The 26,050-nt window shown below is 38.4% G+C and overlaps 1 protein-coding gene across 1 annotated transcript; it reads left to right on the plus strand.

Annotated features, from left to right (window-relative positions):
- The first annotated feature begins 1,270 nt into the window (after positions 1–1,270).
- On the plus strand, positions 1,271–25,753 carry LOC143582932 (uncharacterized). The gene is made up of 25 exons (XM_077065391.1): positions 1,271–1,321; positions 3,330–3,514; positions 3,602–5,311; positions 6,002–6,077; positions 6,433–6,555; positions 6,684–6,927; positions 7,656–8,087; positions 8,176–8,361; positions 8,445–8,738; positions 8,849–9,493; positions 10,070–10,472; positions 10,554–10,696; positions 10,866–11,033; positions 11,135–11,350; positions 11,448–11,996; positions 12,082–12,141; positions 18,116–18,441; positions 18,516–18,945; positions 19,625–20,089; positions 20,552–20,668; positions 21,239–21,360; positions 21,440–22,109; positions 23,169–23,423; positions 24,236–24,418; positions 24,506–25,753. The coding sequence occupies exons 2-25, from the start codon at positions 3,340–3,342 to the stop codon at positions 25,595–25,597; spliced, it is 9,084 nt and encodes a 3,027-aa protein (XP_076921506.1). The 5' UTR covers positions 1,271–1,321; positions 3,330–3,339; the 3' UTR covers positions 25,598–25,753.
- The last annotated feature ends 297 nt before the right edge of the window (positions 25,754–26,050 follow it).

The following is a 26,050-nucleotide window of genomic DNA, read 5'->3' on the forward strand; positions in this document are numbered from 1 at the left end:
GTTGTCGAAACATGTTGGCTTCAGAATATGTTACTCTAGTCGTCCCCCCCCCCCCCAATCCTTTGCTACATTCCTCTATTGTATACCATGGACATTAGCATCGTCTAGCTTTCACTTTGTTATAGATAGAAACAGTAATGGACTAACTCCACATCTTTTTATTTTGTTCCTTCCCACTCACAAAATAGTTGACATCTTCACAATAGGCTTGCTATCTCCCCTTTAGCGATTTTCGTTCAAATTTGAATGTATGTATTGCTCAAAGATCAAACTAAGGGGATGTAATAACTGTTTAAATAGGCTTCACATATGTTGACCCTTAGTTTATAATGATGCTAGAGTCATAGATTAATTAAGATTTCTTCTCTATTCATTTCTAGTTCTCCATTGTTTGACACAAAAATATCAAGATGATTAGATATTTGGTTGAACAGAAGTAGGCTAAAATACCAACATCCCTAACATTATGCAACTTGAAACAATAAAGTCTTGTTTTATTATTGAGAGATTTGAAGAGAGTGATAGATTTTTCATCTTTTAAAGTTTCTATGTGATAAATAAAACAATTTATTAATAAAAAAATTGTCATTGCTGATAATTGCAAACAATATATTACATTTTTCTTATCACATGTTACCAAATATAATAAATTAAACACACACTATTTAATTACGAACACGTGTGGATAAACGTGTTAGCGGTCACTGACTTTTAAAATAAATCGAACCATTCGTTATATCCAATTCTTCAAATTGCAATTGTCAACTAAATCACGTGAATCTCAAATCAACTAATTCCAATGATTTTTCAACCACAAACTACATTTTTCAGTATGTGTCAAACTATGACATAACACAAAACTATTACGATCAATAATAAAATCAATCATACATCATAAATGAGGATAAAAACATCCCCTTAATCACATTTAATTCACTTAATAATTACAATTAACATAACAATAATCATCATTATCATTGATTTTGACTGTAAAAACTAAGTAAAATAAATAAAAAATAAATCTTACCTACCTTACAATTTCAATTTTCCCCAAATATGAAATGGAATCAACCACATCAAAATCAAAGCAATATTCATCTAGCTCTCTCTGCAAGTCCAGACTCCACTATATATACATATACATACATATATCTCCTGTTTCATCAACATCATCATAATCTTCATCAACATCTATCGCTCATCAATTCATGCTCTCCAATCCAGACTCATCCTATTTCCGATTGAAGATCTCCGTCGTTTCAAGCTCTTCCGATAAGCTTAATTTTGCTAATTCGTGACGTCATCCGCCAACGAACGGCAGGTATCTGTTTAATTTTTGCAAAATTATGATGAATTTTATACGTTCGATTTCGATTCTCAGTTTGAAACTAGATTTGTAATTTGTATAATCTGTATAATCGCAATTAGAGCTGTAATTTGATATAATTTGCTTGACCTAGGGTTTCTGGATTAGGTGTTGATGTTGAATTTAGGTTTATTGTTAAGCAGATTTAAGCTATGTGTAGTATACAGTTATCTGCATAGAAAATGTTAATTAGCCTGTTTGACCTTCACTGACTCTTTACCTTTTGGATTTATTTGTAATTTATACTTGATGTTGAATTTAGTGCATCTATGACTGTTTGTTATTGTTTATTCTAGTGTTGGTTTCTATGTTACCTAATCTGGCTTGCTAGCACATTGGAGAAATTGAACTTATGCATATAATTGATTAACTGTGTCAGAAGTTAGTGTAACGTACCTGTCTAATACATCTAACCGTAAATAAAGCTATGTTTCAAGACAGTTTGGTAAACCTAGGACTTTCCGGATTACATATTGATATTAGGTTTCGTATTAAGCAGATTTACATGTAGTGTGTGGTTCTTTCTATAGATAATTTTTAATTTATCTGTTTGACGGACCTTTAGTGACTCGTGCTGTTTCAGAAACTGGTGGTGTGTTTTTTGGATTTATTTAAGCTTGATGTTGAATTTAGTGCGTCTATGACTATTTGTTATTGTTTAGCCTAGTGTTGGTTTCTATGTTACCTAATTTGGCATGCTAGCACATTGAAGATATTGAAATTATGCAAATAATTATTAACTGTTTCATAAATCAGTGTGAAGTTAGATTTGATTTTTTTTCGGTGTTAGCAACTCTGCGTCTCAGAAATTGGATGTTGTGTTTTTTCAATTTACGAGAGTAGTTTATTGCATAGCTTGTGTGGAATTTATGTGAAGGAGGTAATAAATAAATGATACTATCCTTACAGTAGAAGTAAACCTCATATAACCTCATATATCTACTTTTGTTCTGCATGTTTCTTGCGTTTCATGCGTGATTTTTAGGCAATGCTAGTGTAAAAGGATATTCAGAGGCCCATGACCTCATATCTATACCAAGTTATCTTAAAATGTGTCATATGTTTCTCGTTGTTCAGTTTATTAGTTTTACACAACGTATCATATTATCATGAAAATAATACTTGTATCGGTTTTTATTTTCGATATCCAATGCGATGTATTTAAGAGATAAAACCTAATAACCAGCACATATCAGTTACGCCTTTTAATTAAGTTAATGTCCTTACCGGATAGTTGCAAATTTAAATCCAAATATTAATGTCCTTATCCTTTTGCCCATAGAAGTAGCAAACCAGGAGAAACAAACGTAACACAGTAGGATTCAGTGACATGAAGCATAAAGTGGTGGCCCAGGGAGGCAGGGCCCAAATCATGGCCCCGTGTCCTTTATTTAAAGTTTACTTGATTTACCTCTTTCATGTTGGCCGCTGGTTTGTTAAGGGACCCCCTAGGAGTTACCAAAAAACCACAGTAGGATCCAACGTATGACCTTCAGTTTGAATGTTTGATCACTGATGTGGTCTTATTGTTTCATAAGTGGATCATTAATCTTCATCTTCTCTTAGATTGAGAGTTTGACGCTACAATCGTTAAGCCTTAATAATTAGGTTGGGTGTCAGCTGTCTGTATGCTATTTGACTATCTCACTTTGTCTCATTAAAAATGGAAAATAAATTAAGCCTCAACAAATCTTTCTATCTGAAGCTGGAGTTAGATATTTCCTAGAGTAATTAGCACCTGTAGACAGTTCTTAAGGATAGATATGCTGTAACTGAACATTTGAAAATGAAATTCTTTAGACTTATATGATATTGCTAAATTTCAATAGGAGAAGCTTGGTAGCTTTCCTGAGGCCACCTTTACCTTAAAGCTCTGTCTTTGTTGAATTTCAGAGGTATAAGAAAATATCATAGCCGGTCTACATCTTCTTTATTTTTATTTGTTTCTCTTTTGCTTCTTTAGTAGTAGCGACATGACTTCTAGCTTTGGTGAAGAGGGCCCCGCTATTGTGCAATTGCAAAAATGGGAACCTTCTTGTTTACAAGTGAACCTGAAACAGTTTCTCGAAGCTTTCCTTTCCCCAACCAGAGAACTTATATTGTTACTCTCATATCACCATGAAGGGCTACTTCTTCCTATAGTAAAAGGTCAACATCCAATCTTAATTGCTCATGTTATACGTTCAAATCTGGTTTTTGTTGATCTGAAAATGCACAGTTCTCTTTTATCTGCAGATGTAAGGTTGGATGATCAAATCAATTCCGATCCAGTAACATATGCTCCCCAAGCAGATATTGTAAGATCTAATACCTACCCTATGCTTTCTGATATAAATTCTCTTGCTTGGGGTGTATGTGAGGATTCAAATAGTGAGCATGACGGAACTTCATTTAGAGAACTTTTATTTGTGGTTGGAGACCATGGGTTGACTGTCCATGCATTTTGTCAACTGAGTCAATGCTATGAGTCCATCGAACCTATGCCAGATGGCCAGAATGGAGAAGGGATATGGGTGGAGTGGGGTCCATCTACCTCAAGAGATGTAATTGTAGACACTTTTTTGGGGTCTGGAGATGATCTGTTAGAGATTGCTGAACCAAAAAGGTGGTTGAAAACTTTTCTTACTAAGGTCAAAACAGTCAAATCTGAAGGCAAACTATATAGCAGATTTCCAGACAAGTCACAGTTCCCATCCTCCAGTAAAGTTGTTTCCTTCAACATTTTTGAAAACGATTCTACACTTCTGAGGTTCATATTAAACAAAAATAGTGATTTAGATTCTGAGGGGGATGAAATGAACATTTCGTACAAATGTTGTGGAGTGTTTGTTAATAATTCACATGACCTAATTGGGTTTGTTTTAACATGGGTTAATGATGAATCTGAAAGAAAGAAGAGAAAACATGTACTTGTTGGTAAGATAGTTAGCTGGGGCATACAATGGGTCTGCTCAGTGAATCTTGATGAGGATGTATATATGGTTCCTGTAGATCAATGGACAGACTTCAAGTTTTTAGATAAATATCTTATATGCCTTAATTCTACTGGCCAGATACATTTTTTTGGTGATGTAACTGGTGAATACATGGGATGTGTTAATCTTTTAGTGATATATGGATTGAAAAAGCTATCTAATCAAAACAATGATTTTGTTGGTAAAAGTGTGTTTAGGAAACTTCTTGTTGCTTCACGTGCCTCATTGTTGGCTGCAGTTGATGACTATGGTATAGTTTATGTAACTTGTGTCAGTGATCTTCTTTCAGACATAAATAACACAGTTGAAAAATCACTGCCACAATTTCAACAGTTAAAGTACAGGACATTGGTTGGTTGGGAGGTTGGTGGAGCTGACATCAGCCACCAAAGGCTATATGATTATCTTTCTCCAAATACATCTAAGGATAAAATGGAAAGTAAAGTGTCGGTTATTACTGGTTTCTCTGCTGCTTCACAGATAGGACATAAAACCACCCACAGTGCTTTGAGAAGTATATTTCTTCCACCAGATAAATATAGCAAAGATGATGTTATATGTCTTTCTCCATTTGGAATCACCCGGCTTTGTAGAAATAATAATAGCATTTTCCAAATTATCCATTTCAACTTGCATTTAAACTCAGATAGTAATGATGATAAAGGCTCAAATGGAGGTCGGGAAGTTACTATCGGTGATGCGGTTGGTTGCATGTTTCATGGATGTTTTTATTTGGTCACAGACGATTCTCTTTCAGTAGTTCTCCCTTCTGTTTCTGTAGCTTCTGGTTGTGTTCCTGTTGAAGCCATTGGATTCCGCCAGGTTAATTGTAGTTTAACGGATCAAAGTGTAAATCTCATTGAAGTAAAAGGGTTGAAACAGCCCTGGCCAACTTGGAAATTGGAGGTTTTAGATAGAGTTCATTTATATGAAAGTCGTGAAGAGGCAGATCATTTATGCTTAGAAAATGGTAAGCTTTTTATTTAATATTTGTTTATTTATTCTAACTTTCATTATTAATAGAAGTGCCTATAAATCTTTAGGCGCTTCACTGTAAGTGAGTTATTTGAATGCTTATGTGTTATCTATACACACACACTCTAAGTATTTGCCTCTGTAGTAATTTTGTATCAAGTGTTTTTTTTATTTGGCTTTTCTTTCACACATCTACATTCATTTTTTTCTTAATGAAGAGTCCCAATGCTGCAATTCTGTGAATCGTTTATTATAATAATGCTCCTGTCAACATATAGTACCAGAACAATCCTCTCATGTTGCTTGAATAATCAAGTAATCATAGAAACTTCATGTTACCTTGACTTTCTCCATGGCCCGGGAGAAGAAAAATCAAACCTGATAATTGTTGACCCAGTTTAACGTTGACCGTAAGTTGTATATAAAACAGAATTATGCGTGGGCTTAGTTGACATTACCTTGTTAATCGGATTATTAATCTAAGCATCAGTTGAGTACCCTGATAATCGTTGACCCAAGTTTAAGACTCATTCTCTACCTGATTCAGAAATCTTCAATGCTCCAGTTTAAGATTATTTAGCCGTATGTTTAGCTTATGTTGTAGATGCGATACATAAATATAATTTCTAGGACATCCAAATAGAACATATCACTTTAACATAAGATTCATATCTATATCTGTCAGGGTGGGACTTGAAGGTTTCTCGGTTACGTCGCTTGCAACTGGCACTGGATTACTTGAACTTTCAAGAAATCGAGATGTAAGATTTGTAACTTTTTGTTTATAACTCTTTGCAACTTTTTGTTGTTACTTTCTCTTTGGTTCATTTGATTGACTCAAGCAGTCAAGCATTTACAAAGTATAATACATTTTAGTACCAATGAGGAACTAATAATTTCAAATTCTAATCTTCTATAAATGGCAGTACCTACTATAAAGTTACACATAGTTGGGGCCTTTTATTTCATCAGTATAACATTTTTCTCCGAGTCTTTAACTAACAGGCCAATATTGAAAAAAATAATATAGTACAATAGAAAATACTTAATTGTTAATTTACAAGATGCATAAAGGTATAAAAATGTAATTGTCTTGTGTTTTTCATGGATAATCAGTTCATTAGAGATGCTTGCTGGTGTGAGTTTAGCAGAAGAAGGCGTTATAAGATTGGTCTTTGCTGCTGTTTATTTAATGTTGAACAAAGGTGGAAATGATAATGATGTATCTGCTGCATCAAGGCATGATTCTTTTAATTGTGATTAATATATTGTTTATGTTGATGTCCATTTTGTTATAAGTAGGTTGTAGTGTCATATAATATTCTTCTGTTATCTTCTTGTCTTACGCTGTTTACATTTGTGATCAGGCTTCTGTCTTTGGGCACTCGTTTTTCTACCAAAATGATACGTAGCTATGGATCATTGCAGCATATTCAAAATGGGGTTATGCCTACAAGTAATTCAGGAATGAAAGATTCTTCTCTTCCGTTGCTTTTAGCAGATAAAGAGCATAATGAAACTGAAAATTCAAGAAGGCTTCAGGAAATGGCTCGCTTGCTGGAGATTATAAGAAACATGCAATGTCGTCTTGCTACCAAATTTAAAAAATCCGTTACACGATTGGTATGTTCTATTATTATTATTATTATTATTATTATTATTATTATTATTATTATTATTATTATAACAAATTACATTTCCTTACTCTAGATATATAGCAAATTTCTCTTTCCATCCTTAAAACTATGGAAATAATAAAAGTCGTCCATTATGCTTGTATATTGTCACAGTTTACGTCATTTCCACTAATGGGCTTTAGGCTTTTCTGTTAAGTCTAGACGTCTAGTCATGTGCCTTGCACATGTGAGTAATATGGTCTTTATAGCTCATTTACCCAACAAATAAAAATCCAAAGTAAATTAACTTACACACACACACACACAACAAATAATAATAATAAATTAGGGTTGTATCTCTACTGTCTCTTAAGGCCGCCACCCCCACAGCTTCTACCAAAAACAAATATGGCTAGGAGAGAGTTGAGATACAACCCTATCTTTTTGTGTGCGTGCATGACGCATGTTTATTTTTAATCAGAATTATTAAAAATTTTATTTTATTCTGGAACTCTTTTGTTGAATAAATGCGTTAAAAAGACTATATAACAGAAAACTAATGCCAATTAGTGGAAAGGACGATTTCTGTTATTTCCTTAGTTTAAGGACGAAAAGTTGATTTTTGCTGAATGCGTAAAGGACGAAACTGTAATTTGTTCTTCTTATCGTTAGTATTATTATTTTTAATACTTGAGTTATGAAATCATATGGGTGGTGTCACAGGGGGATGGCTTAAAGCCGTTGAAATTTGTGGATTTAGAATTATCACAAGATGATCCAAACGTCTCATCAATGGAAACAACAAATGAGCAGGAAAGACATGCTTTGAAAGGCATGGAATCACTTGACTCTAGATCATATTCAGATTTGGAGAGTTTAGGTGGAGCATCTATTTCTCAAATAGAGACAAGTTTCCTCAGAAGGAGAGGCGTTTTATTTGAAAATCCTAAAGAGATGATTAGACGTTGGGATGCAGATCATTTGGACCAAAAAGATGTTGTGAAAGATGCCTTACTGTCTGGTCGTCTTCCATTAGCGGTTCTTAAATTGCATCTTCATAATCAAGAAGGAAGAGATGCTAACCAAGAGCTTAATGACACCTTTGAGAAAGTTCGTGATATTGGAAGGGCTATTGCTTATGATCTGTTTCTTAAGGTGCTTGTTATACCCTATTTTAAATGTAAGTAATTCTTTTTAAATGCTTTTTATCTCTAATGTGTTCATTACCTGTTATGCTCAAAAGGGTGAAACTGAAGCTGGTGTAACTACACTTCAAAAGCTAGGAGAGGATCTGGAAAGTTGTCTGAGACAGCTGGTTTTTGGCACTGTAAGGAGATCTCTCAGAAAGCAAATAACTGAAGTGATGAAGGTTCATGGATATCTTGGACCATATGAGTCAAAGATACTTGAAGGGATATCATTTATTGAGGTGTTTGCCATCTTTATGTTTTCTTTTATCCAGTTATGTAGTTGCCTCATTCTGATCCTGATACTTGATTGCTTTTGTGGAAGAGTGTGTACCCTTGCAGTAGTTTTTCTGGAACATTCCGTGCCAGGCAAAAGGAGTTGATGGCAGTTTGTGATGTTAATTCACCAGAAGAAATCAAGCTTTCTTTGCTGAATTCACTATCTAATAAACTTGCAATTGAGTGTGGTGAAGTTGATGGAGTTGTGTTAGGTTTATGGAGACATGCCAGCAAATATCCAGATGTTTCTGTTATCGCTGATGATGATGACACCCATGATTCTTACTGGGCTGCAGCAGCCGTCTGGTCTGATACTTGGGATCAGAGAATTATTGATCGTGTAAGTTTATATCTAGCTTGCAAGCATAATTCTTTCTGATGTTATAAACTGACCCAATAATGCATATTTATTAATGCAACTAAAATTGTTTATATGTTTCTTATTTGCAGATAGTGCTAGACAGACTTTCTCTTATGGATCTTAATGTGTCATGGGAATCACAATTTGAGTACTACATATCCCACAGTAACTGGGAGGAAGCTTCCAGACTCATAGATACAATTCCATCATTTTCATCATCACATGGAAATCTTAGAATCAGTTTGGATGGTTTACTAAGTACATCTGTTGGAACCAAAAGTGAATTTGGCGATTATGGAAACTACATATATTCTATACAAGATTTGGATGCAGTGTACATGGATGTCCCGGATATCAAAATACTAAGATTCCCATCCATTAATACATCCTCCGCGTGGTTGAAATCACTTGTGGAATCTCAACTCGCTAAGAAATTCATATTCCTCAAAGAATTCTGGGAGGGTACTGAGGAATTAGTATGTCTTCTAGCACGGTCAGGCTTTGTTACCAATTCCAGTGATATATCTCTTCCTGAGGAGTCAACAAACGAATCAACTGATCTGTATTTAGTAAATGTTGATAATGACATCAGCAATGCTTCTTTCCTGGGTCTGCACAAGCTTTTTCTGCAGCATTGTATTCAACTTAACTTGCCATTCCTACTTGATCTTTACCTTGATCACCATAAGTTGGCTATAGGCCGTGAACATCTTTCTCCCTTGCTTGAAGCTGCTGTAAGTTAACATTTTATGTCCTTTCCAGTTTTTATTTCTATTCTATTCTCAGTTACACTTATAAACATATTGAATGAACACGAACGGGCATGCCCGTGTTCGTTCCTTTTTAATCGAACAAATGATCGGAGACGGACAATTAAATGAATAAGGTTTTCATGTTCGTGTTCGTTCGTTAAGAAAGTGAACATGTTCGTGCTCGTTTATGTTTGTTCATGTACGTAAACAAATGAGCATAAATGAACAAACATAACCGAGCTACAACCAATCAAAAGTAAATGTGAACAACAATTTGTTGGGCCTAAAAAGTTATTTAAACTACACAAATTTGTAGACTAACGGACTTGAACAAACGTAAACTAACGAACATAAATGAATGAATGGGACATTTGCTCATGTTTGTTTGTTTGTTTAACTAATTGATAAAGTTTTTGTTCATGTTCGTTTGTTTTAATAAAGAAACAACATAAACGAATTTCCCACCGAACATTTCACGAACAGTTCACTGAACGTTCGGTTTGTTTACAGGCCTGTGCTCACTATTATGTTTATGCATTGTGATTCCTGTCTGCACAGGGAGATTGTCAATGGGCAAAATGGTTACTTTTATCAAGAGTCAAAGGGAGCGAATATGAGGCATCATTCTCAAATGCTCGTGCAATTGCATTGCACAATTTATCTCCCGGAAATACCCTTGGTGCGGTTGAAATCGATGATATAATTCATACGGTTGATGACATTGCTGAAGGAGCAGGTGAAATGGCAGCTATAGCCACATTAATGTATGCACCTGTTCCAATTCAAGATTGCTTGAGCACAGGTAGTGTAGATAGGAACCGAAGCTCCTCAGCTCAGTGCACATTAGAAAACCTTAGGCCAGCTGTACAACGGTTTCCTACACTATGGCGCACGTTAGTTGCAGCATGTTTTGGGCAAGATCCAACTTGCAATTATTTTAGTTCCAGATCAAAAGGCAAGTGTTTCTGTATTTATTTGTTTTGTTTGCTTCTCTATTTATTATTTGTGTAATGTTTCTGACTCCAATTATTTGTAAATACAGTCTTTGGAAATTCTTATTTATCGGACTATTTGAACTGGCGTGACAATATCTTTTACTCTGCTGGACTTGATACTTCACTTGAACAAATGCTCCCGGGATGGTTCTCTAAGGCTGTTCGGAGACTGGTTCAACTTTATGTGCAGGTTTTACCAATTGTTATTACTCCTTTCATCCGAAAATAAACAAAAATTGCATTTTTTTGCAAAGTTTCCAGAGACGTTACTTTTTTGCTCATAATTCACATTACATCACACTGACATCTTCAGTTTTGACAATAGATGATAATAGTTTGTTTTCTTGCATTCACTGCAGGGTCCTCTGGGTTGGCAATCCGTTCCAGGGATGCCAGTGGAGGAATCTTTTCTCATTGGGGATGTTGATTATGTTGGTAATGGTAATGAGCAAGTTAAGATCACCACATTATCTTGGGAAGCTGCCATCCAAAGACATGTTGAAGAATTATATGGTCCTTCATTAGAGGTCAGTGATATTGCTATGTGAATCTCAGTTATGACCTGCCTTGTCACTCGACACTTGAGAATCAGTTTCTTACGTTCACACTTTTTAATAATTGGTTTCAGGGATCTAGACTCGGGCTTGAGCATCACTTGCATCGTGGACGTGCCTTGGCAGCTTTTATGCATCTTCTATCCTTAAGAGTTAAAAAGCTAAAATTGGAATATGAAGCACGCAGAATGCATTCAGACACATCAGTAAATGGTCAATCAAATATTCAATCCGATGTTCATACTCTGCTTTCTCCAATAACACCAGACGAAGAATCTCTTCTTTCATCTGTGAGATTCACTGCTCTTGTTATCTGTATAACAGGTCCATTGTTGGTTATTGTCACTTAATTACTTACATAATCTTCTGGTGGTGATTTGCATGCAGGTCATGCCACTTGCAGTCATGCATTTTGAGGATTCAGTGTTAGTGGCTTCATGCGCTTTTCTTCTAGAGCTGTGTGGATTATCTCCTAGTATGCTTCAAGTGGATATAGCTGCTCTGAGGCGAATATCTTCTTTCTTTAAATCTATTGATCACACAGATAACTCTGTGCAAACTTCATTTAAGGGCTCTGCATTTCTTGAAGGTGATATTACTGGTTCATTGGCTCGAGCGTTGGCCGAATACTATTTAAAAAACTACAACACTGGTGTTATGAGGGAAAAAGATAAACATAGTAGCACTAATGGTAAACAAGCCAATCGAGCACTTGTGCTTGTTCTTCAGAATCTGGAAAAGGCAAGTCTCCCATCATTGGTTAGTGGAGAAACATGCGGATCTTGGTTGATGAGTGGAAATGGTGACGGGGCAGATTTGAGGGCACAACAGAAAGCTGCAAGTCAGCATTGGAGTTTGGTAACAGAGTTTTGTAAAATGCATCAGATACCCTTGAGTACCAAGTATTTGGCGGTTTTAGCTAAGGACAATGACTGGGTACATTATTATCTTTGTTAACATGGTTTAAAATTGTTATCTAACCTATGTACCAGAATATATAAACTGACATTATTGTTTTCAGGTTGGATTTCTGTCGGAGGCTCAGGTTGAAGGACATCCTTTTGACACGGTGATCCAAGTGGTAGGCATCTTGTTCATTTCTCTTTTGTCGCATTACCTTTTTAGCAATTTTTTTAAACTGTAGTTGCTCCACAAGTGTTTTTTTTGTTGGGGGGGGGGGGGGTGGTTGGGGGACAGGTTAAATGGACGCACTTTCTCTCACTGCAGTGATAATCTAACTTTCTAAATGAAATGATTTTGGAGGTTTTTTGGCATCTTTATTACAGTTTTGCCAACTTTGAACTTGATTGACCTGTTAGAACTAGGCCTGTAAACGACTGAACGTACGGCGAACAGTTAGTGAACTGTTTGGTGGGAAGTTCGCGTATTTAATAAACGAACGATCATGAAGAAAAAATTGTTTTCATTTTATTAGGCGGGCAAACATGAACACATGTCTCGCTCGTTCATTTGTGTTCTTGAAGGTCCATTTACGTTTGTTCATTTAAATTTGTTTATGTTCGTTTGTTAATGTTCTTTTGTGTTTCTTAGTTCACCTCTTTTTATATTGTGAAAGGTAGGATGTTTATTGACTGAGTAAGTATTACAATGGTGAGCACACCTATATATACAAGAAGCAAACCCTAATTACATCCAATCATAGGCCCATGGGCTTTGTCTAACTATCTAATTACATATGGGCTGAAACCCAATATAAACTAACACTCCTCCTCAAGTTGGAGCATATATGTTAATCATGCCCAACTTGTTACAAATAAAATCTATTTGAGGTTTCCGGAGAGGCTTAGTGAGAATATCTGCAAGCTGAAAGTTTGTCTTAATATGAATCGGTTGAATGGATGGAGGATCTGTTTGTGTGCCTACTACCCGGTCTCTGATAAGATGGCAGTCAACCTCAATGTGTTTGTCCTTTCATGAAAAACTTGATTCTTGGCTATATAAATGGCTGATTGATTATCACAGTATAGCCGCATCAAGTCTTTAGAAACAAATCCAAGTTCTATGAGAAGACGACGAATCCATGTCATCTCCGATGTTACATCTGCCATGGCTCTATACTCCGATTCAGCGCTCGATCTAGATACCGTGTGTTGTTTCTTACTTTTCCATGATACAAGATTTCCTCCGACAAACACACAATACCCGGTAGTAGATCGTCGTGAAACTGGACAACCTGCCCAGTCTGCGTCTAAGAAACCTGATATCCGACCATCTCCTTCCGTGAAAGCTCCTACTCGACAATGACCCTGATCAGAATATAGGATGCGACCTGGTGTGGCCTTGAGATATCTTAAAAGACACGAAGAGCAGCATCCCAGTGACTGGTGTATGGTTCATCCATGTATTGGCTCAGAACACTGACAGAGAAAGAAATATCCGGTCGCGTGAAAGTTAAATAATTAAGTTTACCAACCAACCGTCTGTATCGCTCAGGATCCTTCATTGTATCCCCTTCTTTTGGGAGGAGCTTCTTTGTAGGAAGCATTGGGGTATCAACTGGCTTGCAACCCAGCAAGCCACATTCAGTCAACATATTAAGAACATACTTCCGTTGAGAGAGAAGTATTCCTTGTGGAGAGCGAGATACCTCTTTGCCAAGGAAGTACCTCAGCCGACCTAAGTCGCTAACCTGAAACTGAGTCTGAAGGAACTGTTTGAGTTCAGTGATCCCGGTGTCATCATCGCCTGTGATTATGATGTCATACACATAAACAACTACAATAATTCTTTTCCCTTTTTGATGTCTAAAGAAAACAGAATGATCGTATGCACTATGAGTCATCCCGAACTGTCCCATAACACTCGAGAATCGACCAAACCATGACCTGGGAGACTGCTTAAGACCATAGAGGGAACGACGTAGTCTGCAAACTTTCGATGCCTCCTCCTCAACAATGAACCCTGGTGGCTACTCCATATACACCTCCTCAAGAACACCATTAAGGAAGGCTTTCTTGACATCAAGCTGGTGGAGCGGCCAATGATTAATGGCAGCAAGAGCAATGCAAATACGGACAGATGGCATTTTAGCAACTGGCGAGAAGGTTTCATCATAATCAATGCCATATGCCTGAGAATAACCTTTGGCGACCAATCGCGCCTTTAAGCGATGTAAAGAGCCATCCGGGTGCAGTTTGATTGTGAATACCCAACGACAACCAACAACTTGTTTCCCTACAGGAAGTGTTTCAAGATCCCATGTATGATTGGATCTAAGAGCCCCAATTTCCTCCTCCATAGCCTGCCTCCATCCCGGATGAGCAAGAGCTGTCATCACATTTCTGGGAATCGGGTAGGAATCAAGGGTAGTGGTGTAGCATGAGATTCAGGAGACAGGTGGGAGTAGGCAACATAATCCTGAATCGGGTAACGGGTGCAACGTCGAGGTTCTTTGTGAAAGGCGATAGGTATATCGGGAAAGGGGGCACCTGGAGGATCGTATGGTGTAGTGGAGGTAGGAGTGAGTTCGGGAGTGGGTGGTGAGAGGTTGGTCTCAGAAGCGGGAGGTGGAGCTGAGGACATATCATGGTCCGGTTGGGAATCAGGAGGTTGTGACAAGTGATTATGACGTTGACGACTATATGTGAAGAGTAGGGGTGGGGGTTTTGTCGGTGGACCCGTGGGAGCAGGATCAGAAGCAGTTAAGACTGGGGAATTTGGTACACTGGGCATGGGAATGGTGGGGATGAAGGTAGAGGTGGGTAGATCAAGGTTGGGGAAAGGGTCAGAAACAGAAGTGGTAGGCTCGAGAAAGTAGGGACATGACTCATGAAAGGTGACATCGGCACTAGTAAAGTATCGGTGAAGGGAAGGGCTATAGCACCGATACCCCTTTTGAACTCGTGAGTAACCAAGAAAAACACAACGAATAGCTCGGGGGTCAAGTTTAGTGACCTTCGGATGATGATCATGAACATAGGCCAAACAACCAAAGACTTTAGGTGCGAGAGGAAATGGAGTGCCTGTATAAGGATAGAAAATGGTGTTTTACCATGAAGAACGGGTGTGGGCATGCGGTTTATCAGATATGTAGCAGTGAGAACGGCGTCCCCCCAGAAGCGATGTGGAACATGAGATTGGAACATGATTGTGCGAGCAACATCCAATAGGTGACGATTCTTGCTTTCAGAGACACCATTTTGTTGGGATGTATACGCACACACACGAGGATTCATGAACAATGCCATTGGTGTTTAAGTATGAGGTGAATTCGGTGGAAAAATATTCTTTTGCATTATCAGATCGTAGAGTTTTAATTGATGTGTTAAACTGGTTTTTAACATAAGCATTAAATTCACGAAAGGTGGAAAACACCTCACTACGAGATTTCAATAAATAAACCCAAGTAGCACGGGAATAATCATCAATAAAGGTAACAAAATATTCAAAACCCAATGTAGATTTAGTAGGGCATGGACCCATACAGCAGAATGCAAAAGTTCAAAACAACTGACTCGATTAGACACTCTAGGGGGATAGGGACGCCTGGTGTGTTTACCAAGTTGACACGACTCACAATGAAAATTAAAAAGACGAAAGTGGTAAATCTGGTCTCATTTGCCTCAGAACCGCTGTAGAGGGATGACCTAACCGGCAGTGGTCCTCTTTGACTTTTGAATCGCAAGTGTTTGCTATAGGACGCGACAGGAAGGTTAAGCGGTAGAGGCCTCCTGATTCAAAACCTGTGCCAATCAGCCGGTTTGTACCCAGCTCCTGAAAGATACAATGAGTGGGATAAAACTTAGCAGAGCAATTATTTTGTTTAGTAAGTCGTCTCACGGAACAAAGGCTATCGGAAAATTTAGGAACAAACAAAATAGAAGAGAGGTTTAGGTTTGACGAATTGATAACGGATCCAATGCCAAGAACCGGGCAAGAAGACCCATCAGCAAGTCGAACTGGCTGGTGGGAAACTTTGTGTAGGGTGGAAAGGATATCGGGGTTCCCAATCATGTGATGAGTAGCACCTGAATCAATAACCCAAGATGAAGTGAGACTAGGGAATGTACCTGAATTAGCCGTATTGGCGCGTGGAGTGAGGGCGGGTGTGATTGTTTAGAAGATGCTGGAGTCGACAATAGTCCTTTCACTAAATGTGTAGGCCGGGGTAGCGACCGGATCTGAAGCCTCACCGGTGGTGGCCAAGCGAGCTTTGGGACGAGAAGGTGGCTGGCTTCCTGGCGGACGATTTGGGCAATCCCATTTAGTGTGACCAGTTTTCTTGCAATAGTGACAGACAAGACCATTACCTCGTCTAATACCCTTTTTGTGGGTCGTATGAGAGCCTCGACCAACACCTTTACCAGTAGAGGTATACATAGCTGATGTGTTAGCAGGAGTTGCATCATGACCATACATCTCCGATAACAGGTGATAAGTTGATTCAACAGAGGATGTAGCTGAAGGGTTACTCAACAGTAAAGGTCGAGTGCTCGAATACTTGGGTGATAAACCAGCAATGAAGGTCATGACATCCATGTTGGTGTTTTGCTCCTCCTGGACCTTCAAATCAGTAGTGGGTGGATATGCAGCACGAAGCTCATCCCGGAGTTTAGAAAATCATGTAAAGTAATTGGTGAACATAGAATCACCTTGTTCAGCCCTGCCATAGGCCTGGACCACAGAATATGCATGAGATAGAGACTCTTGAGCTGAAAAGGAAGAAGAAAGGTGATCCCACATCTTCTTCACAGTGGAAAAGTTTTGGGCAATAGTTAGAATTTGTGGTCCATGGCATCCATAGTGCCATTTGTATTCCACTGTCATCAATACGCCACTCTCAGGGGGGTAGCTTAGTGAGATGGTCGTCTTTGTCCACACTAGTAAGACCTTTTTGGACAAAGAGACTCCACGAACCCCAATTTTTGGAGTCAAGCTTGACGGGAAGGCGTAGGACAGCAGAGTAGTTGATGATTCCTGGAGCAATCTGACTTTCAGGAGTCTTGTTGTTGGCCATTGAATCTGAAAGTTCGAACACCGAGCGAGAACGAGCACACGAACTGGGACAGAAAGATAAAAGTGCCCGAATCGAAAAACTAACAACACAGGGAGGTCCGGAGGTGGAAAAAAAGAAACCTGGAAAAATTCCAGTGGCCGGAACAGTGGTCACGCACCGTCAATCGCCGGCGCGTGGGTGGCAGTGGCGGAGCTGTGGTGGCGCGTGCGGCGGTGGTTCGGCGGCGGCTTTTCAGGTAATGTAAATCGGGGCTTGCCTGTGACGATGGTGGTGGCGGTGATGGTAGGGGATGTGTCGAAAAAGGATTTTGTGACTGAGCAGGAGGTGGCGGCAGCTAGGGTTTTGGGCAGCGAGACAGACTTCGTTTTCAGATCTGGATTCTGATCTGGTGGCGGCTAGGGTTTGGGTCGAGAGCCGTAGCTCTGATACCATGTAAAAGGTAGGATGTTTATTGACTGAGTAAGTATTACAATGGTGAGCACACCTATATATACAAGAAGCGAACCTTAATTACATCCAATCATAGGCCCATGGGCTTTGTCTGACTATCTAATTACATATGGGCTAAAACCCAACATACACTAACTAACATATATATTCATTTAAAATTTTTAGACCCATTACAACTTGGTCAAGTTTTAATAACTTTTTAGGCCCAAAACATTGTTCTTCACATTACTTTTAATTGGTTTTAGCTAAGTTATGTTCGTTAATCTATTATCTATGCTCAGTTATGTTTGTTCGCTTATACTGTTAACGAACGAACGAACATGGAAAAGAAAATCCTGTACGTTTAATTGTTCATTTTCGATTGCGTGTTCAAATAAAGGTAAACGAATGAAGACTAACATGCTCCTTTCATGTTCGTTTGGTTCGTTTACAAGCCTAGTTAGAGTTAAAACATTAACCAAATCGACCTGATCATAGGTAAATGGGTCGAAATTGCCACCTCTCTACAACCTGTTGTTATTTGTTAGTGTGTTTCTATTACTATGACTATTGTGGTTTGTTATTGTTATTATATGCTACATAAATGAACCATGTTGTCAATCCTTTAACCATATATGTTGTATTATAGGCTTCTAAGGAGTTCAGTGATCCTTGTCTAAAGGTTCATATTACAACAGTTCTCAAAGGAATGCAATCAAGGAAAAACTCCCCTTCCTCAAACTTCAGCACCACAAATAAAAAGAATGAATCTTCGTTTTTGGAGGACAACAATTACATCCCTGTTGAACTCTTTGGTATAATTGCTGATTGTGAAAAACAGAAAAATCCTGGAGAGACCATTTTGTTAAAAGCCAAGGATTTATGCTGGTCAGTTTTAGCAATGGTTGCTGCATGCTTTCCAGACGTATCTCCATTATGCTGCCTAACGGTTTGGCTTGAGATAACAGCAGCAAGGTTAGCCACCTATTATAGAATTTTATATAGAGTTCATATAAGATAAATGTATATTGTTTTATTTTCTTTCACAGGGAGATAACATCCATCAAAGTGAACGATATTGCCTCTCAAATATCTAGTAATGTTGCAGCAGCTGTGGATGCTAACAATTTATTGCCAGTGGCTGCTAGAGCCCAAACACTTCATTACAACCGCAGGAACCCTAAACGAAGGCGGCTAATGGAGTCTGGGCCCGTTGATGCATTAACTTCAAAGGGGTCTGATGCATCTAATGCTTCCAGTAACACTAGCATATTCATTGATCAAGGAATTATTCTTGGAGGAGAAAGTAAAGAGAGCACTGATGAGAATAAAGTTTCAACAGAATCTGATAAAGTGTTTGATTCTTTGTCTAAAATGGTTGCTGTCCTTTGTGAGCAACGTCTATTTCTTCCTTTGCTGAGAGCTTTTGAAATGTTTCTTCCATCATGTTCACTATTGCCTTTCATCCGTGCTCTTCAGGTAAGTTTTAAATCTTTAACTTTAATGTTAAGAGGTGAAAAGATGGGCAGGCCATATGGGTTGAACAAGCACGCCTTTTGTCCAAAATGATTGATTTTTATCAACAGTTAGTGTGTCAAAACGGAGTTGTATTCAAAATAAAGTATTTTTCGTATCGTAAACTAATTGCCATTACGGTACCAACCAAACAACATTTTGGTACCGGTGTTTAGTTTTATGGTTTTCTTTTCGATACAAGCCAGTTTCTGTATCATTCGGTATTCTTGCACGGATACCGAACCAGTGTTTTACCACCATAATCAATACAGTTAGTTTTCCATGACAAAGTCAGTTTGGATCTTTTGGTTACAAATGTGTGCTTTTCTGCGGCAAAGCGATTTACCAGTTTTAAAAGATATCTTATTTTTTAGTGACGTGATTTAGAAGGTTTTATGTGACGAACGTACACGTTGGGCATTTATTAGCCGTCTAGCCCTTTATCTTTTATTTTTTTTACGTCTACCCTTTAATTCATTAGAGATAAGAACATATCCCGAACCCATTCGCAAGTAAATGGGTCAAAATTGCCACATCTACAGTAAGTTATCACTTTGATTGTAGTTATTACTCATGAATTGCTTGCTGTGCACCTTTTTTCTCACTCTAATTCTTCTAATTAAAAAAACAATGTGGTTTGCAGGCCTTCTCTCAGATGCGTTTATCAGAAGCTTCTGCTCATCTAGGATCGTTTTCTGATAGAATCAAGGAAGAACATATCAACATACAAACAACTTCAGTGAAAGATGGGCCAATTGGGAGTTCACTGGTTTCAGTTGCAGAAAAAGCTTCTGATGCAATGCTGATGACATGTCCATCACCTTATGAAAAAAGATGCTTATTGCAACTATTATCCGCCACTGATTTTGGTGATGGTGGATCTGCCATGTCACACTACCGCAGACTGTATTACAAAATCAGTTTAGCAGAGCCTTTGTTACGCAAAGATGATGTTTTACATCTAGGAAATGAATCTTTGGATGATGCTTCACTTTTAACCGCATTGGAAACAAATGGGTACTGGGAACAGGCTCGCAATTGGGCCAAACAGTTGGAGACTAGTGGTGGACCTTGGAAGTCAGCTGTACATCATGTGACTGAAACACAGGTATTTTTACTGTTAGTTTTATTTTATATGTATAGCCCTGCTTGCGGTGTGCACATATGATGTATATATGTGTGAACCCTCGGGTGGGCAAAAGTGAAATTGCACTAATTTTGACGTTATTTTACTAATCTCGTGAAAATAACGTTAAAAGTGACGGACGGTTAATCAGGCATCATGTAGTGGCGTTGATAGCTGAAAGATAAGGGTACATGCACCGATCAGCTGGTGTCCCGATGATTGAGTGCTATGTGCCTTATGTCCAAGGCTTGATGCAAAACTACTATCGAGCCGGGGGTCTCACCGGAAGCAGCCTCTCTATCCCTATGGGGTAGAGGTAAGGCTGCCTACATCTTACCCTCCTCAGACCCTACCATAGCTTTGCTATTGGTGGGATATACTGAGTACGATGACGATGACGATGACGAATATAATGCTATCTTAAACTAAATCTCCATTTTATAGGCTGAATCAATGGTGGCTGAGTGGAAAGAGTTTCTTTGGGATGTCCCTGAAGAGAGAGTTGCTTTGTGGGGCCACTGCCAGATGCTTTTTGTCAGATATGCGTTTCCTCCATTACAGGTATCTCTGTCCAGTGTAAATGAACCGAAAGAACCGAAAGAACACGAACGAGACATGTTTATGTTCGTTCATTTAAATTTTGTTCAACGATCAAAAACGAACATTAAACGAACGGGTTTAACTTTAACGAAACAAATGGTCAAACACGAACGGGGTTTTTTTGTTCGTGTTATTCGTTAACAGATGGCTCACAAACGTAAACGAACGGACATTTCTTAACATAGATAAATGAATATAAACGGACATAACTTGGCAAACACCAATTAAAAGTAAATGTGAACATCTATCTATTGGACCTAAAAAATTGATAAAACTAACATACATTGTAATGAGTGATATTTTAACTTCATAAAACTAAACTAATAGTAATGAGTTTAAGAAAGTTAAATGAATATACAAACGAACTGACATGAACAAGCATAAACTAGCAAACATAAATAAACATAAAAGAACGTTCGAGCATATGAATGATCGTAAACGGTAGAACTTAAACCATAGAGAGACCCGTTTAGCACATATTAGTTTTCTTATTTTTGTAGTCTAATAAAGGTTATGTCGTTTGGGTTGTAGGCTGGATTATTCTTCCTGAAACATGCAGAAGCTGTGGACAAAGATCTTCCACCAAAGGAACTCCATGAAATGTTGCTTCTATCTCTCCAGTGGTTAAGTGGGATGATAACTCAATCTGCTCCGTATGTACACTCATTTCACAAGTTCTTAACATCTTGTTTGTTTTTAACTTTTTTAATCTTTTTTGTAAACTACTTATAGAGTGTACCCGTTGCATCTTCTGAGGGAACTTGAAACTAGAGTATGGCTTCTGGCAGTAGAATCAGAAGCTCAGGTTAAAAACGAAGGGGAGCTAACCCTAAACAATACCAGTAGAGAAGCCGGATATGGAAAGGGATCAAGTATTGTTGACCATACTGCAAGTATTATAACAAAAATGGACACTCATATTAACACAATGAGAACAAAGAACGAGCATCACAGAAAACCACATGTCATAGACGCAACGACATCAAATACCACAAAATCAAAACGCATAGCTAAAGCCATAGTGACATCAAGAAAGCCTTTTGAATCTGAAGATATTTCTGTTGCTAATAATCTGGAAGTTGACTCAAAGTCAACAGAAGAAAGCTCTCGTATGAATTTATCTTTTTCAAGGTGGGAAGAAAGCATTGGATCTGCTGAGCTGGAGAGGGCTGTTCTTTCTCTGTTGGAGTTTGGGCAAATATCTGCTGCGAGACAGCTCCAGCATAAGCTGTCTCCATCTCATGTTCCATCTGAATTCACTCTTGTGGATGCAGCTTTGAAGCTTGCTGCCATTTCAACTCCTTGCAGTAAAGTAGCCATTTCCGTGTTAGATGATGAAGTGCGTTCAGTGATTCGGTTCCACAACCTGCCAATTGACCATCATTTTGTTGATCCATTGCAGGTATTAATTTTCAACTGTATCTCATAACCGATGATATAATGTTTTAAACTTGAACTATTAATCAGATATACTGAAGCTACATGAAAATGTTTACGTTAGAGCATTCTCATCCAACCCCTCATTTTGTGTGAGGGATGTTTTTATAATTTAGAGAGTGATTCAGAGTGTTGTGAGTGAAGAGTTTTTATATTTTAGAAAAAGTAGTGATTTTTCTGTATATTTGAAAAGTTACTGTTCATCCCCTATAATTTTTTAATATATTTTGAGAGTGGTTGTGAGTGAAGGAAAGAGAAAAGGTAATGATAAAATGTATAAAAAATATTATTTAATTGAAATGGAGAGAGAAAATGTAGTAAGTTTTAGTGTAATTTTTTATTTGAAGATATGGGGTAGGATAAGAATGCTCTTAGTGGATACAGTTTAGGGTAGTAGGTGACAACATGGGATTAGGCTTGTAAACGAACCAAACGTTCGGTGAACAGTTCGTGAACCGCTAGGTGGGAAGCTCATTTATGTTTGTTTACTTAATAAGCGAACGGGCTCAAAACATTTTTTGTTCATTTAGTTAAACTAGCAAACACGAACACGCCTTGTTCATTCATATATGTTCGTGAACATTCATTTATATAAGTTCATTCATGTTCGTTCGTGTATGTATGCATTAAAAATTTTTAGATACATTACAACTTAGTCTAGTTTTATGAAATTAGAGTATCACTAATCACCCAGGACAATTTAGTCTAGTTTTATTAGCTTTTGAGGACCAGCAGATTGATGTTCTCATTTATTTTTAATCGGTATACGTTCTATTATGTCTGTTTACATTCTTAAACAATTTGTTTATATTACTGTTAATGAATGAACACAAACGAACACGAGAAAGAAAATTTGTTTGTTTGATTGTTTGTGTTCGTCATTTGCTCGGTTAATTAATGGAACAAACATGAACGTGCTCGGTTCGTGTTCGTTCAGTTCGTTTACAGGCCTACATGATGGACACACACAAATATGTGATTGACCTTGGCACTAATATTTACATATAATTTTGTGAATTTTTAGGTATTGGAGGGTTTAATGACCTTTTTCATCGATGGTAGAGGGCGTGGACTGTGTAACAGATTAATATCTGTTGTAAAAGCTGCAAATGTATTGGGTCTTACATTTTCAGAGGCATTTGATAAACAGCCAATTGAACTGCTACAATTGCTATCTCTCAAAGCTCAAGATTCATTTGAGGAAGCACATCTTCTAATTCAAACTCATTCCATGCCAGCCGCTAATATTGCTCAGATTCTTGCAGAATCCTTTTTAAAGGTGCAGTTACTTGCGCATTTCTTATATTAGTCTTCTATTATTCAGTCTTAGATTTGTCAATACTAGTTTGTAACCTGATACAGGTAGAGGCGGCAGGTCCTGGGTTGGCATATCTAGCCTGTTCAAAAAACGGGTCTGTTGAGACTTGAGACCTGTTTAACAAACAGGTCGACTGGTCGACCCACTAACCCATTTAACCCATTTTTGTTACAACTCACAAACCTTATTAACACATTTACAACTTAATTACTACTCATCAACCCGTTTGAGAAATTTTGATAAATGGGTCGTGTTTGAGTTATACCTTTTAAGTGTGTGCGGGCTAGGTTTGATGTTTTTGAGACAAAAGAAAATGGGTCGTGCTCGGGTTGAACGATCCAACCTGCCAACACATTAACCCACAATGCGCCAACCCATTTGACACATTTAGATACATCGGTTTAAAAAGTCGTGTTCGGGTTATACATTTTAAGTTTATGTGGGTTACGGTTGATGTTTCTGACACGAATAAAAATATGGCCCATTTGGTTTGGACTATTGAACCCGTCAATCCAACATGATTGACACCCGCGTCAGAGGTTGCAAAATGGCAGGGCAGGTAACAGGTCCTAATGGCTCTATTTTACTGATCAAAACTGCTTGGGCTTATCGGGCTGACCTACAAGCACTTTTTGGTCTTCTATTGACTTATAACTAATAAATTATCAAGTATATTTTAAAACTATTTTATTACAATGATGCCTTTAAAATAATATAATGTAAGGGGTTTTCATTGATGAGACTGGCCCGTGATGTCTTGTTATTAATTTCAGGGCTTATTAGCAGCACATCGTGGTGGATATATTGATTCTCAGAAGGAAGAAGGCCCTGCTCCTTTATTATGGAGATTTTCAGATTTTCTAAAGTGGGCTGAGCTCTGTCCATCAGAATCAGAAATCGGTCATGCATTGATGCGTTTAGTAATTACCGGACAGGAAATCCCACATGCGTGTGAGGTACCATTATCATCTTATAACAAACATAAAAGTCCTTGTATAATTGATTAATCTATTTAAAGAAAAAACATATACATTCCTTTTCAGGTTGAGCTTCTTATTCTCTCACACCACTTCTACAAATCATCCGCTTGCCTGGATGGTGTTGATGTTCTCGTGGCCCTAGCAGCAACCCGAGTAGAGGCGTACGTTTCCGAAGGCGATTCCCCTTGTTTAGCTCGTTTAATAACCGGTGTCGGAAACTTCCACGCCCTTAATTTCATACTCGGGATTCTTATCGAAAATGGGCAGTTGGAACTGCTGCTTCAAAAATACTCAGCCGTCACCGACACTCACACGGGCACTGCACAGGCTGTTAGAGGATTTCGCATGGCGGTTCTTACATCACTAAAACAATTCAACCCAAATGACCTTGATGCATTTGCCATGGTGTATAACCATTTTGATATGAAGCATGAAACAGCTTCACTTCTGGAGTCACGTGCTGAACAATCATATCACATGTGGTTCCTTTCTTACAACAAGGATCATACCGAAGACCTTCTAGAAGCTATGAGATACTTCATAGAAGCTGCTGAAGTTCATTCTTCAATCGATGCTGGTAACAAAACACGTGCTGCGTGTGCGAGCGCGTCTCTTGTTTCCCTTCAAATCCGTATGCCCGATTTCCAATGGCTCAGTTTATCCGCCACGAATGCCCGACGGGCCCTTGTTGAACAATCACGGTTTCAAGAAGCCCTAATTGTTGCTGAAGCATATGGTCTCAACCAGCCAGGTGAATGGGCCCTGGTGCTTTGGAACCAAATGTTGAAACCCGAGCTAACCGAGCAGTTTGTGGCCGAGTTTGTGGCAGTCCTACCTCTCCACCCGACTATGCTGGCTGAAATCGCGCGGTTCTACCGCGCTGAGGTGGTGGCACGTGGGGACCAGTCTCAGTTTTCGGTTTGGTTGACTGGTGGAGGGTTACCGGCTGAATGGGCCAAGTATTTGGAACGGTCGTTTAGGTGTTTGTTAAGAAGGACGAGGGATTTGCGGTTGAGGTTGCAGTTAGCGACAATTGCAACGGGCTTTGCTGATGTCATTGCGGGCTGCGTGAAGGCGTTGGATCGGGTTCCTGATAATGGTGGGCCACTTGTGTTGAGGAAAGGGCATGGCGGGGCCTACCTTCCTTTAATGTAAAGATGTTGTAAACGGGACGGAAAACACAGAGATGTAGGAGATAGATGGAATGTTTGTGATGATTGGTTTTCGTGTGGTTATATGGTTGGGCGGCTGTGTTTGGTTGGTGTAATTCTTTTTGTAACGGTTGAAATGTAGCCTATTCTGTATTTTTCTGTTTGTGGGACTTTAAAGACGTACGTTACTCTTGTACATCACAGTAGTAATGTTGAATATACCATTTTTGATGCTTCCATATACACCGTTTTGCCTTAGTACTTGCTAAATTACAACATATGGTACACTACCAAGATAGCCTATTTGATGGTGTATGAATCAAGTTGATTTCAAGCTTTCGGGCCAGGTCGGGTCAAGTTTGAGGTCAACTCGGCTCTCTAGTATCCCAAGGAATCAAGGACAAATAACTAGTTTAATAGGCCATAAAGCATAAGATTAATTGGCAGATATCATTGG

Source organism: Bidens hawaiensis, unplaced genomic scaffold, assembly GCF_021521415.1.
Source record: "Bidens hawaiensis isolate Kalapana, Puna unplaced genomic scaffold, B.hawaiensis_p1.1 tig00032067_1, whole genome shotgun sequence".
In the NCBI taxonomy this organism is placed as follows: Eukaryota; Viridiplantae; Streptophyta; class Magnoliopsida; order Asterales; family Asteraceae; genus Bidens; species Bidens hawaiensis.

What these genes read in the sequence shown, in the direction of transcription:
- LOC143582932 (XM_077065391.1), top strand. Translation starts at nt 3,340, where the DNA reads ATGACTTCTAGCTTTGGTGAAGAGGGCCCCGCTATTGTGCAATTGCAA. An exon ending in ACTTCTTCCTATAGTAAAAG is followed by an intron (nt 3,515 to 3,601) that starts GTCAACATCCAA and finishes TTTTATCTGCAG; the next exon opens with ATGTAAGGTTGGATGATCAA. An exon ending in AAGGGATATCATTTATTGAG is followed by an intron (nt 8,362 to 8,444) that starts GTGTTTGCCATC and finishes CTTTTGTGGAAG; the next exon opens with AGTGTGTACCCTTGCAGTAG.